This window comes from Hemibagrus wyckioides, linkage group LG22 (genome assembly GCF_019097595.1).
Source record: "Hemibagrus wyckioides isolate EC202008001 linkage group LG22, SWU_Hwy_1.0, whole genome shotgun sequence".
In the NCBI taxonomy this organism is placed as follows: Eukaryota; Metazoa; Chordata; class Actinopteri; order Siluriformes; family Bagridae; genus Hemibagrus; species Hemibagrus wyckioides.
In genome coordinates this window covers 2,935,741-2,948,240 of record NC_080731.1, presented here as the reverse complement: position 1 = coordinate 2,948,240, position 12,500 = coordinate 2,935,741, and the positions used below count along the sequence as shown (strand labels likewise).

Below are 12,500 nucleotides of genomic sequence, written 5' to 3'. Positions count from 1 at the left end.
CCACAGAGTTCAGCTACAGGACAAGTGAGTAAAACACACACACTCTATACATCTGTTACAAGAATAAAGAACACGGTCCAGTGTTTTAAATTGTTCACTGGAACAGTGGAATAAGAGAAATATACACATCAGGATATTTAGAAATGTATAAAAATAATATTGGGGAATAATTGTAGAAAATATTTCCGTGTGGGATGAAATGCTCTCTATCTGTGTGTGTGTGTGAGTAGGAACGTGAAATATCTCAATATGAAAGGAAGTTTGCTAGACCCTCACACCATCCGAGGATTAAACGCCAGAGGAAAGGAGGTGTGTGAGGAGACAGTCTCCTGATATACACTTATCACATTCCTCCTTCATTCCTTCACTCCACAAACTTGTCTCTCCACTTTTCTTTCATGCAGGCGACTGTGACGGCCAGGAACATAGTGATAGCCACCGGCGGACGTCCAAAATACCCCACGCATGTGAGTGTGTGTGTGAGAGAGAGATGTTGTTTGACCTTGATGTGTGTTTTTGTTGGAGAGCAGTAGATAAAATTCACTCCCTCTCTTTCAGGCTCTTTAATTACTTCTGTTTAAAAAAAAAAGTAAGAGTACTGTTGGTTCAGATAACAGGCTGAAGATGTGTGCTGTGTTTCAGGTCCCGGGAGCGAGAGAGCACGGCATCACCAGCGACGATCTCTTCTGGCTGAAAGAGTCTCCGGGGAAAACGTGAGTTAGAGATGAGTGTTAATCACATGTTCTTTTCTCTGTCGTTTTTTTTTGTCTCCTTCGACATGTGACGTCAACATGAAGAAATGAACACAATCAAAACATACACTGATCAGCCATAACATTATGACCACCTGCTTAATATCGTGTTGGTCCCCTTTTTGCTGCAAAAACAGAACTGACCTGTCGAGGCATGGACTCCATTAGATCCCTGAAGATGTGCTGTGGTATCTGGCACCAAGATGTTAGCAGCAGATCCTTAAAGACCTGCAAGTTGTGAGGTAGGGCCTCCGTAGATCGGACTTCTCACAGATGCTGGATTGGATTGAGATCTGGGGAATTTGGAGGCCATGTCAACACCTCAAACTGGTTGTTGTGGTCATCAAACCATTCCCGAACTATTCCTGCTTTGTGGCTTGGCGCATTATCTTGCTAAAAAAGGCCACAGCCATCAGGGAATACCGTTTCCATGAAAGGGTGTAGATGGTCTGCAGCAATGCTTAGGTAGGTGGTACATGTCAAAGTAGCATCCACATGGATGCAGGACCCAAGGTTTCCCAGCAGAACATTGCCCAAAGCATGACACTGCCTCCGCTGACTCACCTTCTTCCCATAGTGCATCCTGGTGCCATGTGTTCCCCAGGTAAGAGACGCACACACACCCAGCCGTCCACATGATGTAAAAGAAAATGTGATTCATCAGACCAGGCCACCTTCTTCCATTGCTCCGTGGTCCAGTTCTCATGCTCACGTGCCTATTGTTGGTGCTTTCAGTGTTGCACAGGGGTCAGCATGGGCACCCTGACCGGTCTGCGGCTATGCGGCCCCATACGCAACAAACTGTGATGCACTGTGTATTCTGACCCCTTTCTATCATAACCACCATTAACTTCTTCAACAGTTTGAGCAACAGTAGCTTGTCTGTTGGATTGGACCACTTTTGATAGATACTGACCACTGCAGACTGGGAACATGCCACAAGAGATGGAGATGCTCTGATCCAGTGGTCTAGCCATCACATATCATTTAGCCCTTTGTCAAACTCGCTCAAATCCTTACATTTGTCCATTTTTCCTGCTTCTAACATCAACTTTGAGGACAAAATGTTCACTTACAGTCTAATATATCCCACCCACTAACAGGTGCCTTGATGAGGAGATCATCAGTCTTATTCACGTCACCTGTCAGTGGTCATAATGTAATGCCTGATTGGTGTACATTTTTTTCCACATTTAAACCTTTCTCAGTACTTCTGAAACAGGTTCAGGGGCGAAGCTTAGGTTGTGATGTCACTAAGCAACCTTTCCACCAATCACGTGGGGTATGCAAATCATTACTGAAGGATTCGGGAGACTTCATGCTGAACGATTTGCTGGTTAATGTGGAAAAGGATTAGTAATTATTGAGCTGTTCTTATGGCAACATTATATAAACAAGTCTGGTTGCTGATGCATAAATAAATTAAAACACAAGTGAGATTGAGGTGTGTGGGATGGCTTTATGACATCTCGAGGTGCTTCTCATTTGCATATTCATGAAGGTGGGATTGTCTATTCTTCATACGTTTCTTTAATCTTCTACTAGGATGTGGTAGATACATTCACTATACTGTGAAGATATTTTCACTCGTTAAGATGCCATGTGAAGTTTTACACCAAACTACTGATTTAAAATTAAAAAGAAATAGATTTTATTTCTAAACCTAAAGTGAGCACTCAATCCTGAAGTGTCCCATATTTTCTGGATTATTTTTTAGTTTGTTTATTTATTTATTTTTCTTTTTGTTTTTTGTTAATGCAGGTTTTTTGATCATCTTTGATGCTTTAAATAAAAACTAGACATTCTCTTCAACTCTTCAACATTTAGTTAATGATGTGGTCTAAAATGTCAGGGTTTTATTTTTATAAAATTTTATAAAAAATTTTGTTTTATTTTTTTATTTTTATTCTTAAATGTATAGTTTTAGCTGTAATATTTTTTGTTTTCTTGGGTTCAGTACCATTGTTTTCCTTTCTTTACTTTCTAATAAACAAATCTAAACACACCTAACATAGAACACAAATGATTAGTGTAATATATTTTATAACTGCGCTCTGTTACATTAACACTAACAGGATAAAAACTAAATGAAATCCTCCCGGTATGTGGCGCTGAAGTGCTGCTGTATGAGCAGGAGTTAGAAACGTTATGTGATGAGAAATTATATTAGAAAAAATAATAGCGAGCTTCCTGTCGCTCCTCACACAGCTGCTGGTGCGTCAGTGTGTGTTGGTGTGTGTTTAGTTACCGAGTCGTCAGGTGTGCAGCTGGAGGCTTGATGCTGGTGGGGCATCGCTGAGTGACGGGAAGAACTCTGGGTAAAGACTGGCACGCACACGACAGAGAGAGAGAGCGAGATAAAAGAGAAGAGAGGGATCCAGGTAGAGAGAGAGAGAGAGGGGGAGAAAGGGCAGGAAGAGTGAGAGATATAAAAGAGAAGAGCGGGATCTAGGGAGAACAAATTTTATTGGTCATGTACACAACTATACAGAATTTTTTCAGCTGTCTGAAATTTTAAAAAAAATAGTAATAAAAGTAGAAATAGATTTATCTGTACAGCAGCAAAGGGAAAATAATATCTAAAAAAAAATTATAATATATGAATGAACATGGATCATTGGTGAAACAAGATATATTAAGAATAAAAGGCAGGTGTGTGCAGTTTGTTTGTTTGTTTGTTTATTTATTTATTTATTTTGAGTAAGTGTGCCAATTTAATTCAGTATCAAATTATTCAGGTCTGGCATCACCATGGTAACCGTTCTTCATCCGTCTCTTAACAAATCCACAGTAAAATGCCTCATACCGGATCCTGTGTTATATCTAAAGCGTCTACATTCGCGGTTTTAATCTTGTTTTCGTCGACTAGTCTGTTACCGTGCTTTGTTAACTTGGTTGTCATGGTAACGTGTCCCGCAGCGTCCTCCAAAAGAGCGGACAGATCCGGGTTCATGTCCGTCACTCAGCAGTAACGATGTCTCGCTCTCATTAGCATGGGGTTTTATTTAGATAGCGATGTTCATTGTGGTAGAGATCTGTCCAGGTTCCTCTTCATGTCATCTCCTGCGTTAATCCCGGGATCATGCAGGTACGAGAGGCCGGCTGTAGGTGATGTCATGAGCACGGTGCAGTAAGTGGGGGAAAAAGTGCCTGGATTTGGTTCCTAAATCCCCCCGAAGCCGTGATACAAAAGTGTGCTAAGTGTAGAGGGGTGTTAGCTTGCAGGGTGGCCTGTGTGTGTGTGTGTCCATAGCATGCAGAAATCACTCAGCAGAACCTTGTCTGGCCCGAGACACTCACAACATAACGTCACGTTTTCACCTGTGATACCACACACACTTTCTCAAACACACACACTCGTGCACCTCCACTTCCTCTGTCCATTAGTCGTCTCTTCTTCTGTTCTTCTTCTTCTTTAATCTTACTTTTTGTTTTTCTTTTTTTCTTCAAAGCTTAAAAATATCCACAAGCATTTGGCAAATATCCCTGTAATGTGGATTAACTCCATTTTCATAAAAAGAGGATTATGATTATATTTCTGTCCTCCAGGATTCCCCAACTTCTTAGTGAACATGCGATGGAATAACAAGATGGCTTTTATTCACTAACAGAATACATGCCGTGCCCATTTAAAATCATTCATACAAACACAATGTTATTCATGGATGAGGGAAAAAAAACAAAGGGGAAAATATTTATTTTAAACATCTCAATTTTGAAGAATAACATTAAAAAAAATTAAATTGAAAAATGAATAAATAGATTTTTTTTACATTGTTTTATTTTATGTTGGGAATATAAAATGAGAAATATAACTTTCATTTCTACACATTTTTACATTTTTAAAAGGATTACAAGCTATTTTTTTAATTTATTTGTTTATTTGTTTTTCTTTATTTATTTAATACTCAAAAAACCCTACCTACTAAGTTTTATTTATTTATTTGTTTTTAATTCTTCTTTTTTTGTAGTTATTAATGAAAAATTATAATAATTTATTATTATAAAAATTATTTTCTATTATGTTTTACCTTCTCTTTTTTTCCTTTTGCTTTATTTTTTTTATTTCACTAGTTATTTATTATTATTATTATTATTATTATTATTATTTATTTTATTATTATTTTATATTATTTTAGTTTTTTTGTGCTGTAAATTTATTATTTATTTATTTAAACCGCAAAATAAACCCTAGCTAACCTACTAACTCAAGTTTTATTTTTGTTTTTAAAATTCTTCGTTTTATTTTGTAGTAATTAATGAGAAATTATTATTTTTATTATTAAAATTATTCTCCATTGTTTTATCTTGCCTTTTATTCCTTTTGCTTTATTTTTTTTGATAGTTATTTATTATTATTTTTTTTGTTATTTTATGTTTTTTTGTGCTGTAAATTTATTATTATTTTTTAATTTTTTTATTTTATTAGATAGATACTTTATTCATCCCAAGGGGGAATTTACAACTTCCAGCAGTATTCACAAACATAGTAATAAGGTAAACATAGTAATAAACAAACATTATTATTATTATCATTGTTAATAATAATAATAATAATAATAATAATAATATTATTATTATTATTATTATTATTATTATTATTATTATTAATAATATAATTATCTGAGAGATTCAGATTTCCTAAAAGTCTTAACCAGCAGTTGGAAACCTGGAAATACCCTGAACTCTGAGGTAATAAACAGCTCTGGTGGGGGATAAACGCTCAGGTTTCGTCTTTCAGTTACAATAACTGTAATTTAAGCCCTGTGTATTTTACAACTTGCATCTTCTATCCCTTCTCTATTGACCGCCCTCCGTTCATCACACTGTGAACTGTACAGAGGAATTAATGCAATGCAAACCATCATTTAACCGTATGCAAAACAGATGTAAATGCTGGTCATGGCCTCTCATGTGACGACTTCTGTGTTTTTCAGGCTAGTCGTCGGAGCCAGCTGTATCCTTCAGTCTCACCGTGTTTCTACAAAAACCTTAATCCTTCCTGATATGTATGGAAAAAAAAATCTGTTCCAGCTCCAGACAGGAAGTTAAACAGAGGATACAGAGGCTGTCTCAGACACGACCGTTCTAGCTTGTGTCACTGTTAGGAAACGTCCTGAAGCCTAGAACAAGTCTATGTTTATACCTTTATAACAGCTTGTTACTTGGACATGATGATGATTATGTGCTCAAGTAAAAAGTAGCTAGGGATTATAATACCTGAGCATCACTGCACCCTACATCAGGGCTGTGGGAACCGCTAATTAGCTCATTAGCAGACAATTTAAATTTGAAATCTACTTCTTGCTTCTCAAAACAAAATACTTGCACTTATTATTTAATATTTATTGAGAATTGCTAACATGTTTATACCAGATTTAAAATCTGTTAAGGTATTTTTATTTATTTATTTATTTATTTATTTATTTATTTATTTATTTATTTTTTTAAGTGCCAATTTTAATGCCAAGTTAGGTAACTTTTTAAATAAATAAGAAAATAAGTGACGAACGTCAGTATTTTATATATTACTGTATCTATAACTTTTTTTAAAATATATTTAAAACATTTATATTTAATAAGTTGAATAAGAAACAATTCGTAAGTTTAGTATAAAAGCAGAAAGTTGATTGTTAAACTTGTCTGTAGTTGTAGTGCTTCAGGCTGCTGAGATTTCTTTAGGTCTTTCATTTGTAGTGGGAAAGTACATGTGTGTGTGTGTGTGTGAGTGAGTGAGACCAGTACAAGGCATATTTTCCTGAGCACAGGTGTAAAGATGTGGCTTTGGAGTGTGCTGGTTTTCTGACCGGCATTGGACTGGACACCACAGTGATGGTGCGCAGCATCGCCCTCCGAGGGTTTGATCAGGTACTGCTACAAAACTACAATTTATACAACAGATTTCACCTTCATCTCTGAGTTTCTATAATGTCGTATCACTCTAGTGTCTCTTCTTTATCATGCAGCTCTACTTCACACCTTTGTACTTTTAAAAAAAAAAATTCTTTATTCTTATTGGTCAGGAGGTTTTAGTTTCATATCATAATAGCGCTCGTTCTGATACCATTATCTCTCAGGGTTTGGGAAACAGCTGCATGACCTTTATCTAGTAACAAAGAGATGTTTATTTATTAAGTGCTTATGGAAGGAGTCTCCAGTGTCAGAACTATGGAAGGAGTCTCCAGTGTCAGCCACAAAAGGTTATCAGTAACATGACAAGCTTGGGGGAAAAAAAGCGAAGCTGCTGCTTGATTTATTAACAGTACAGTGATTAATTCTTTGCATAATAAACTACAATATTGATCTATTTTTCCTCTAAAATTAGACAAGCCTGCAACATCCACACGATGCCTATTTTCATTTAAACCTTAACAGCGTATAATCGTTATTTCACTAATTCACATCAGCTCATCACTTCATCTGTTATTGCACAGCCCTAGTTGTCGGTTCTTGTAATAAGAAGGCTATAATGTCGCTACACGTCTGTTTGGCAGGTTAACGCTCTTCATTTGGGCCAGAGTGTAATCGCGGAGGATGAAACCTGTCTGTATTAAAGAAGCTGCTTTGTGAAAATTTTGCGCTGGCATTACGATCCTGAGCTGCTGTGCGTAGTGAGTCACCTGGGCCGTGTAGAAAACAGGATATCAGGCCTGACCAGACCTGTTTTACATCCTTGTTTTGTTGCCGAATCTCTAATTATTGGTTTCAGTCTAATGCCATCTTGTAATCAAACTGCCATCACTATCATAAAGGAAGAGGAGGTATGAGGAGACGCCGGGGCCGTGATTACTACAAAAAAATAGGCATCGCAACATGTTTTAGAAATATATTAATTAAAAATGGAAAAATCGATCTGTTTAGGTTTATGTAATTAATTATTGAGAAATGAGAATATGTTAAGAAAAGCATATTAATGTTTAATAGTGATTTAATAAATAAAACAAATTTGTTTATTGACCCTTTTGAGCGCAGAATCCACACTAATAAGAACTCATTTTTAGGAACATTTTAGAATGTATATCTCCTTCAAATCACCTAAATTTATGAATGAATGAGTTTGCAAACTATTTACAAAATAAAAAATAGTTTTTAAAAATGTTTTACTTTTTTAAAGTATTTTTTTCTTTCAGGAAATCAGCTGCATCATGCAACAATGCAGTTTTTTTATGATTTATTTAAAATAAATTTTTTTTATTATATTATATAATTATGGTTAATAACATTTAAGTATATTTCAACATATTTTTTTAATTGTATGGTTTACTTATAATCAAATTTACATTTTTTTTAGAAATGATTAAAATTCATCTTTCATGTGATTTTAAGTGCTGTATAATTCTCTGTTTTTAAACCATTTATAAATGTTAAAGTTAATAATGAACATTTTAGAAGCCATATTTTTATACAAAAAAAATATTTGTTTATTTATTTTTACTCTCATTCCTTTAGCAAATGTCTCGTTTGGTGACGGATCACATGGAGGCTTACGGGACTCATTTCTGCTGGAGCTGCGTTCCTAAGAAGGTGGAGAAACTTCCATCAGGACTACTGCAGGTCACCTGGACAGATACAGAGAGGCAGCAGGAACATCAGGACACGTTCAGCTCGGTGCTGTGGGCTGTAGGTGAGGGCGGAGCTCACGGTTTCTATACCGCACATGATTCCAAGATGGATGGATGGGTGGATGATTAGGTAGATGGGTGGATGGATAGGTGAGTGGATGGATTGGGTGGATGTTTAGATGAATAAATGGATGGGTGGGTGGATGGGTGGATGGATAGGTGGACAGACAGATACTTTATTGATCCTGGAGGAAATTCAAGTTTAAAATGATTTGTAGTTAGTAAAGCTCAGACAGACCTCAGAGGGAAATTGTTACAGAAAAATAACACAAAAATGAACAACTAATGCAGATCCACATGTACACCTTTCAAAAAGAGTAGAAATAAATAAATGAAGAGAGAAAAACAGGTCTGTAAAAACTTCAGTGAATAATATATGCAACATATTTATAAATATTATAAATGTTTTTGTTTGTTTTTGTTATTTATTTTATTTTATTTTTCCCCTCCCACATTCGATGTGCCTGATACAGTCCAGACAGCAGGTTTCATTTTACCCAGTAAACAGAAACAAAATACAACAACAATCAAACATCAGCCAAATGTATGTTTATTGGAAAGTAACAGAAGCACAAATAAGATTGAAGTAACACAAATAACCTTTGAGAGATAAAGGTTAAAAAAAAAGACAGAATAAAAAAAGACAGAATAAAAAAAAAAAGTAGAATTAACAAAAAGTACTAACAAGACAGGAGTAACACACACTATGACCATGTTGAAGGTAAACCCTTCCGAACATGAACAAGAAAGAAGTGACCAACAAAAATGACCTACATCAAATAAAGAACAAAAAGGATGAGTTAAATAATAAAAAATGTTAAATAAATAAATAAAAATGCTACCTGGATGTTACCAAAACAGATCAATTTGAAAGAATAAACCTGGGCAGTGGTTGTGAGAATGGCTCATAAACAAATAAAAAATCAATAGATAACTGGACGCAAACTTGTCCAGGCTTTTACTTTCCCACACTTTGTCATCATTTCATCACTTTACCAGTTATAAAAAAAAAATAAATAAATTGAAATAAAGGCACATTTTTGGCTGCACTGTGCCTTTAATTCTGCCCGATATCACGTGCGAGCTCTTCGTTCTAAAATAAAATCTTTCAACGATCTTTATTTTTTATTTTTTTATAATCTCGCATGCAAACCTACAGCACAAACTGCGGCGTCAGCACACTGAGGGATATCATATCTGACAACAGCATAATAAAGCGTGAGCAGGAATCATCAGGGGACGTGTTAATCACTGGCTCAGGATGCAGCGGTGCTCTGAGGGTCGCCATATTCCCCGCTTCACTCCCTCGCTTCACTCCGGCCTTTTCCTGCTTTTCCTTTTTTTCTGTTCTGTTCTGTTCTGTTCATCCCTCAGCATGTGTCCTTATACTCTGTGTTCACGTTGTCTGTCTTTTCTTTCTCTGTTGAGTTTATTTATTGGTAGCTGAGCGATGTTTCCCTAAATGATGATGATCATCATCATCATCGTCATCATCACGCTTTGGCATTCTCCCATCCAGACAGAATGATGAGGTCATAGCAGATGTCTTTATTTGCAAATGAAAACTTTTTCTTTCCTTCTCATGCCTTATATTATTTTGTTCTGTCTCCGGAAACACATAAACAGCTTTTCGTATTTTACTCAAAGTGCTGGAATTTTCTGCCCCGGGGATGACGCCCCTCTCCATCCTGGCTGCACTCTTCCTCTTTCGCAGGTGTCTGATGGAGGGCAGGAAGGAGCAGATTTCCTTTAACATTCAAGCTCTTATTGCTCCCATGCCAATAATACACACTGGCAGTCTGTCCAGTTTACTGTCCGGCCTGTTTTTTATTACTTTTAGGTTCAATGTAGTTTTTTTTTTTAGACACTGGTACATCATTATCTGACCTAAAACTCATTTATCGTCTCTTTTTCAAAAATTGAACACAAAAAATTATAACTGATGTAAAAGATTTATGTTATGCTACATGAGGCAGATTTCAGTGTTTACTATAAAGTTAATAAATATGTTAAAGTTAATCCTGGTAACCTCCCATTTCCTGCTTCGACAAACAACACAATTAACGTGATAATTCCCTGATCTGTCTGATCGATGCGACACGAACACTGTGATGTGTGAAATAAGCCACACCCATTTAACCATGACATCACTACTTTTTGGGTCTTTTTTTTTTTTTTTTTTTTTTAACATCTAGGGCTGGCACAAAAAAAGAGAGAGAGAGAGAGAGAGAGAGAGAGAGAGAGAGAAGAGTGGGGGGGGGAGAGACAGACAGGGAGAGAGAGAGAGAGAGAGAGAGAGAGAGAGAGTGTGTGGGGGGGGCGGAGAGAGAGAGAGACAGACAGGGAGAGAGAGAGAGAGAGAGGAGTGGGGGGGCAGGCAGGCAGACAGAGAGAGAGACAGACAGACAGGGAGAGAGAGAGAGAGACAGACAGGGAGAGAGAGAGAAGAGTGGGGGGGCAGGGAGAGAGAGAGAGACAGACAGGGAGAGAGAGAGAGAGAGAGAGAGAGAGAGAGAGAGAGACAGGGAGAGAGAGAGAAGAGTGGGGGGGGCAGGGAGAGAGAGAGAGACAGACAGGGAGAGAGAGAGAGAGCGAGAGAGAGAGAGACAGGGAGAGAGAGAGAAGAGTGGGGGGGCAGGGAGAGAGAGAGAGAGTGAGAGAGACAGGGAGAGAGAGAGAAGAGTGGGGGGGCAGGGAGAGAGAGAGAGCCAGGGAGAGGGAGAGAGTGAGACAGGGAGAGAGGGAGACAAGGGGGGGGGGGCGGGGGGCGAGGGAGAGGCAGACAGGGGGAGAGAGAGGAGTGGGGGGGCAGGCAGACAGACAGAGAGAGAGACAGACAGGGAGAGAGAGAGAAGAGTGGGGGGGCGGAGAGAGAGAGACAGACAGGGAGAGAGAGAGAGGAGTGGGGGGGCAGGCAGGCAGACAGAGAGAGAGACAGACAGACAGGGAGAGAGAGAGAAGAGTGGGGGGGGAGAGAGAGAAGAGTGGGGGGGCAGAGAGAGAGAGACAGACAGGGAGAGAGAGAGAAGAGTGGGGGGGCAGAGAGAGAGAGACAGGGAGAGAGAGAGAGAGAAGAGTGGGGGGGGAGAGAGAGAGAGACAGACAGACAGGGAGAGAGAGAGGAGTGGGGGGGCAGGCAGACAGACAGAGAGAGAGAGACAGACAAGAAGAGAGAGAGAAGAGTGGGGGGGGCAGAGGGAGAGAGGCAGGCAGGGAGAGAGAGAGAGAGAGAGAGAGAGAGACAGGGAGAGAGAGAGAAGAGTGGGGGGGGAGAGAGAGACAGACAGGGAGAGAGAGAGAGGAGTGGGGGGGCAGGCAGACAGACAGAGAGAGAGAGGAGTGGGGGGGGAGAGAGACAGACAGGGAGAGAGAGAGGAGTGGGGGGGCAGGCAGACAGACAGAGAGAGAGAGACAGACAGGGAGAGAGAGAGAAGAGTGGGGGGGGCAGAGAGAGAGAGACAGACAGGGAGAGAGAGAGAGACAGGGAGAGAGAGAGAGAAGAGGGGGGGGGAGAGACAGACAGGGAGAGAGAGGAGTGGGGGGGCAGGCAGACAGACAGACAGACAGAGAGAGACAGACAGGGAGAGAGAGAGAAGAGTGGGGGGGCAGAGAGAGAGAGACAGACAGACAGACAGAGAGAGAGAAGAGTGGGGGGGCAGGGAGAGAGAGAGAGACAGAGAGATGGTGGAGGAAGACAAAGGACAGAATTCCTGAATATTTACTGGTTTGTCCTTGGCAGTCTAAAATCAAGGACAGTGTTCGATTCTTGTGTGTTTTGTTGTTGTTGTAGACAAAGGCACTCTTTCACTGCGAGCTTTTATCACACAGACATGGTGTGTGTGTGTGTGTGTGTGTGTGTGTGTGTGTGAGAATGAGAGAGACTTTCAGTGACTTAAACAAGGCAAAGTGACATGTCTAACCTTTGTGTAATAGGTGTTGATTGTGTTTGCCAGAGATCGTAAATTATAATGATTTATCTTTGCCGTAAAGTCGTATTTAAGGTATTTTCTTTGTATCGGCGAGGTTTTTTTTATAAAGTTTAATTACAGGTTGTCCAAATAAAACTGTATAGAAACTGGTAGAAACTTCAGTATTAAATAAAATCTTTCGGCTTTTTAACTGTACA

General features: G+C 38.8%; 1 protein-coding gene across 1 annotated transcript in view; it reads left to right on the top strand.

Annotated features, from left to right (window-relative positions):
• txnrd2.2 (thioredoxin reductase 2, tandem duplicate 2) overlaps window positions 1-12,500 on the top strand; it is a 24,379-nt gene that overhangs the window by 3,345 nt on the left and 8,534 nt on the right. Inside the window, exons 5-11 of the mRNA XM_058375429.1 lie at window positions 1-24; window positions 231-309; window positions 405-467; window positions 643-713; window positions 5,690-5,709; window positions 6,529-6,620; window positions 8,202-8,376. The exon at window positions 1-24 is cut by the window's left edge and continues 51 nt beyond it. Coding sequence (XP_058231412.1) covers window positions 1-24; window positions 231-309; window positions 405-467; window positions 643-713; window positions 5,690-5,709; window positions 6,529-6,620; window positions 8,202-8,376 — 524 coding nt within the window. The remainder of the gene's footprint in view (window positions 25-230; window positions 310-404; window positions 468-642; window positions 714-5,689; window positions 5,710-6,528; window positions 6,621-8,201; window positions 8,377-12,500) is intronic.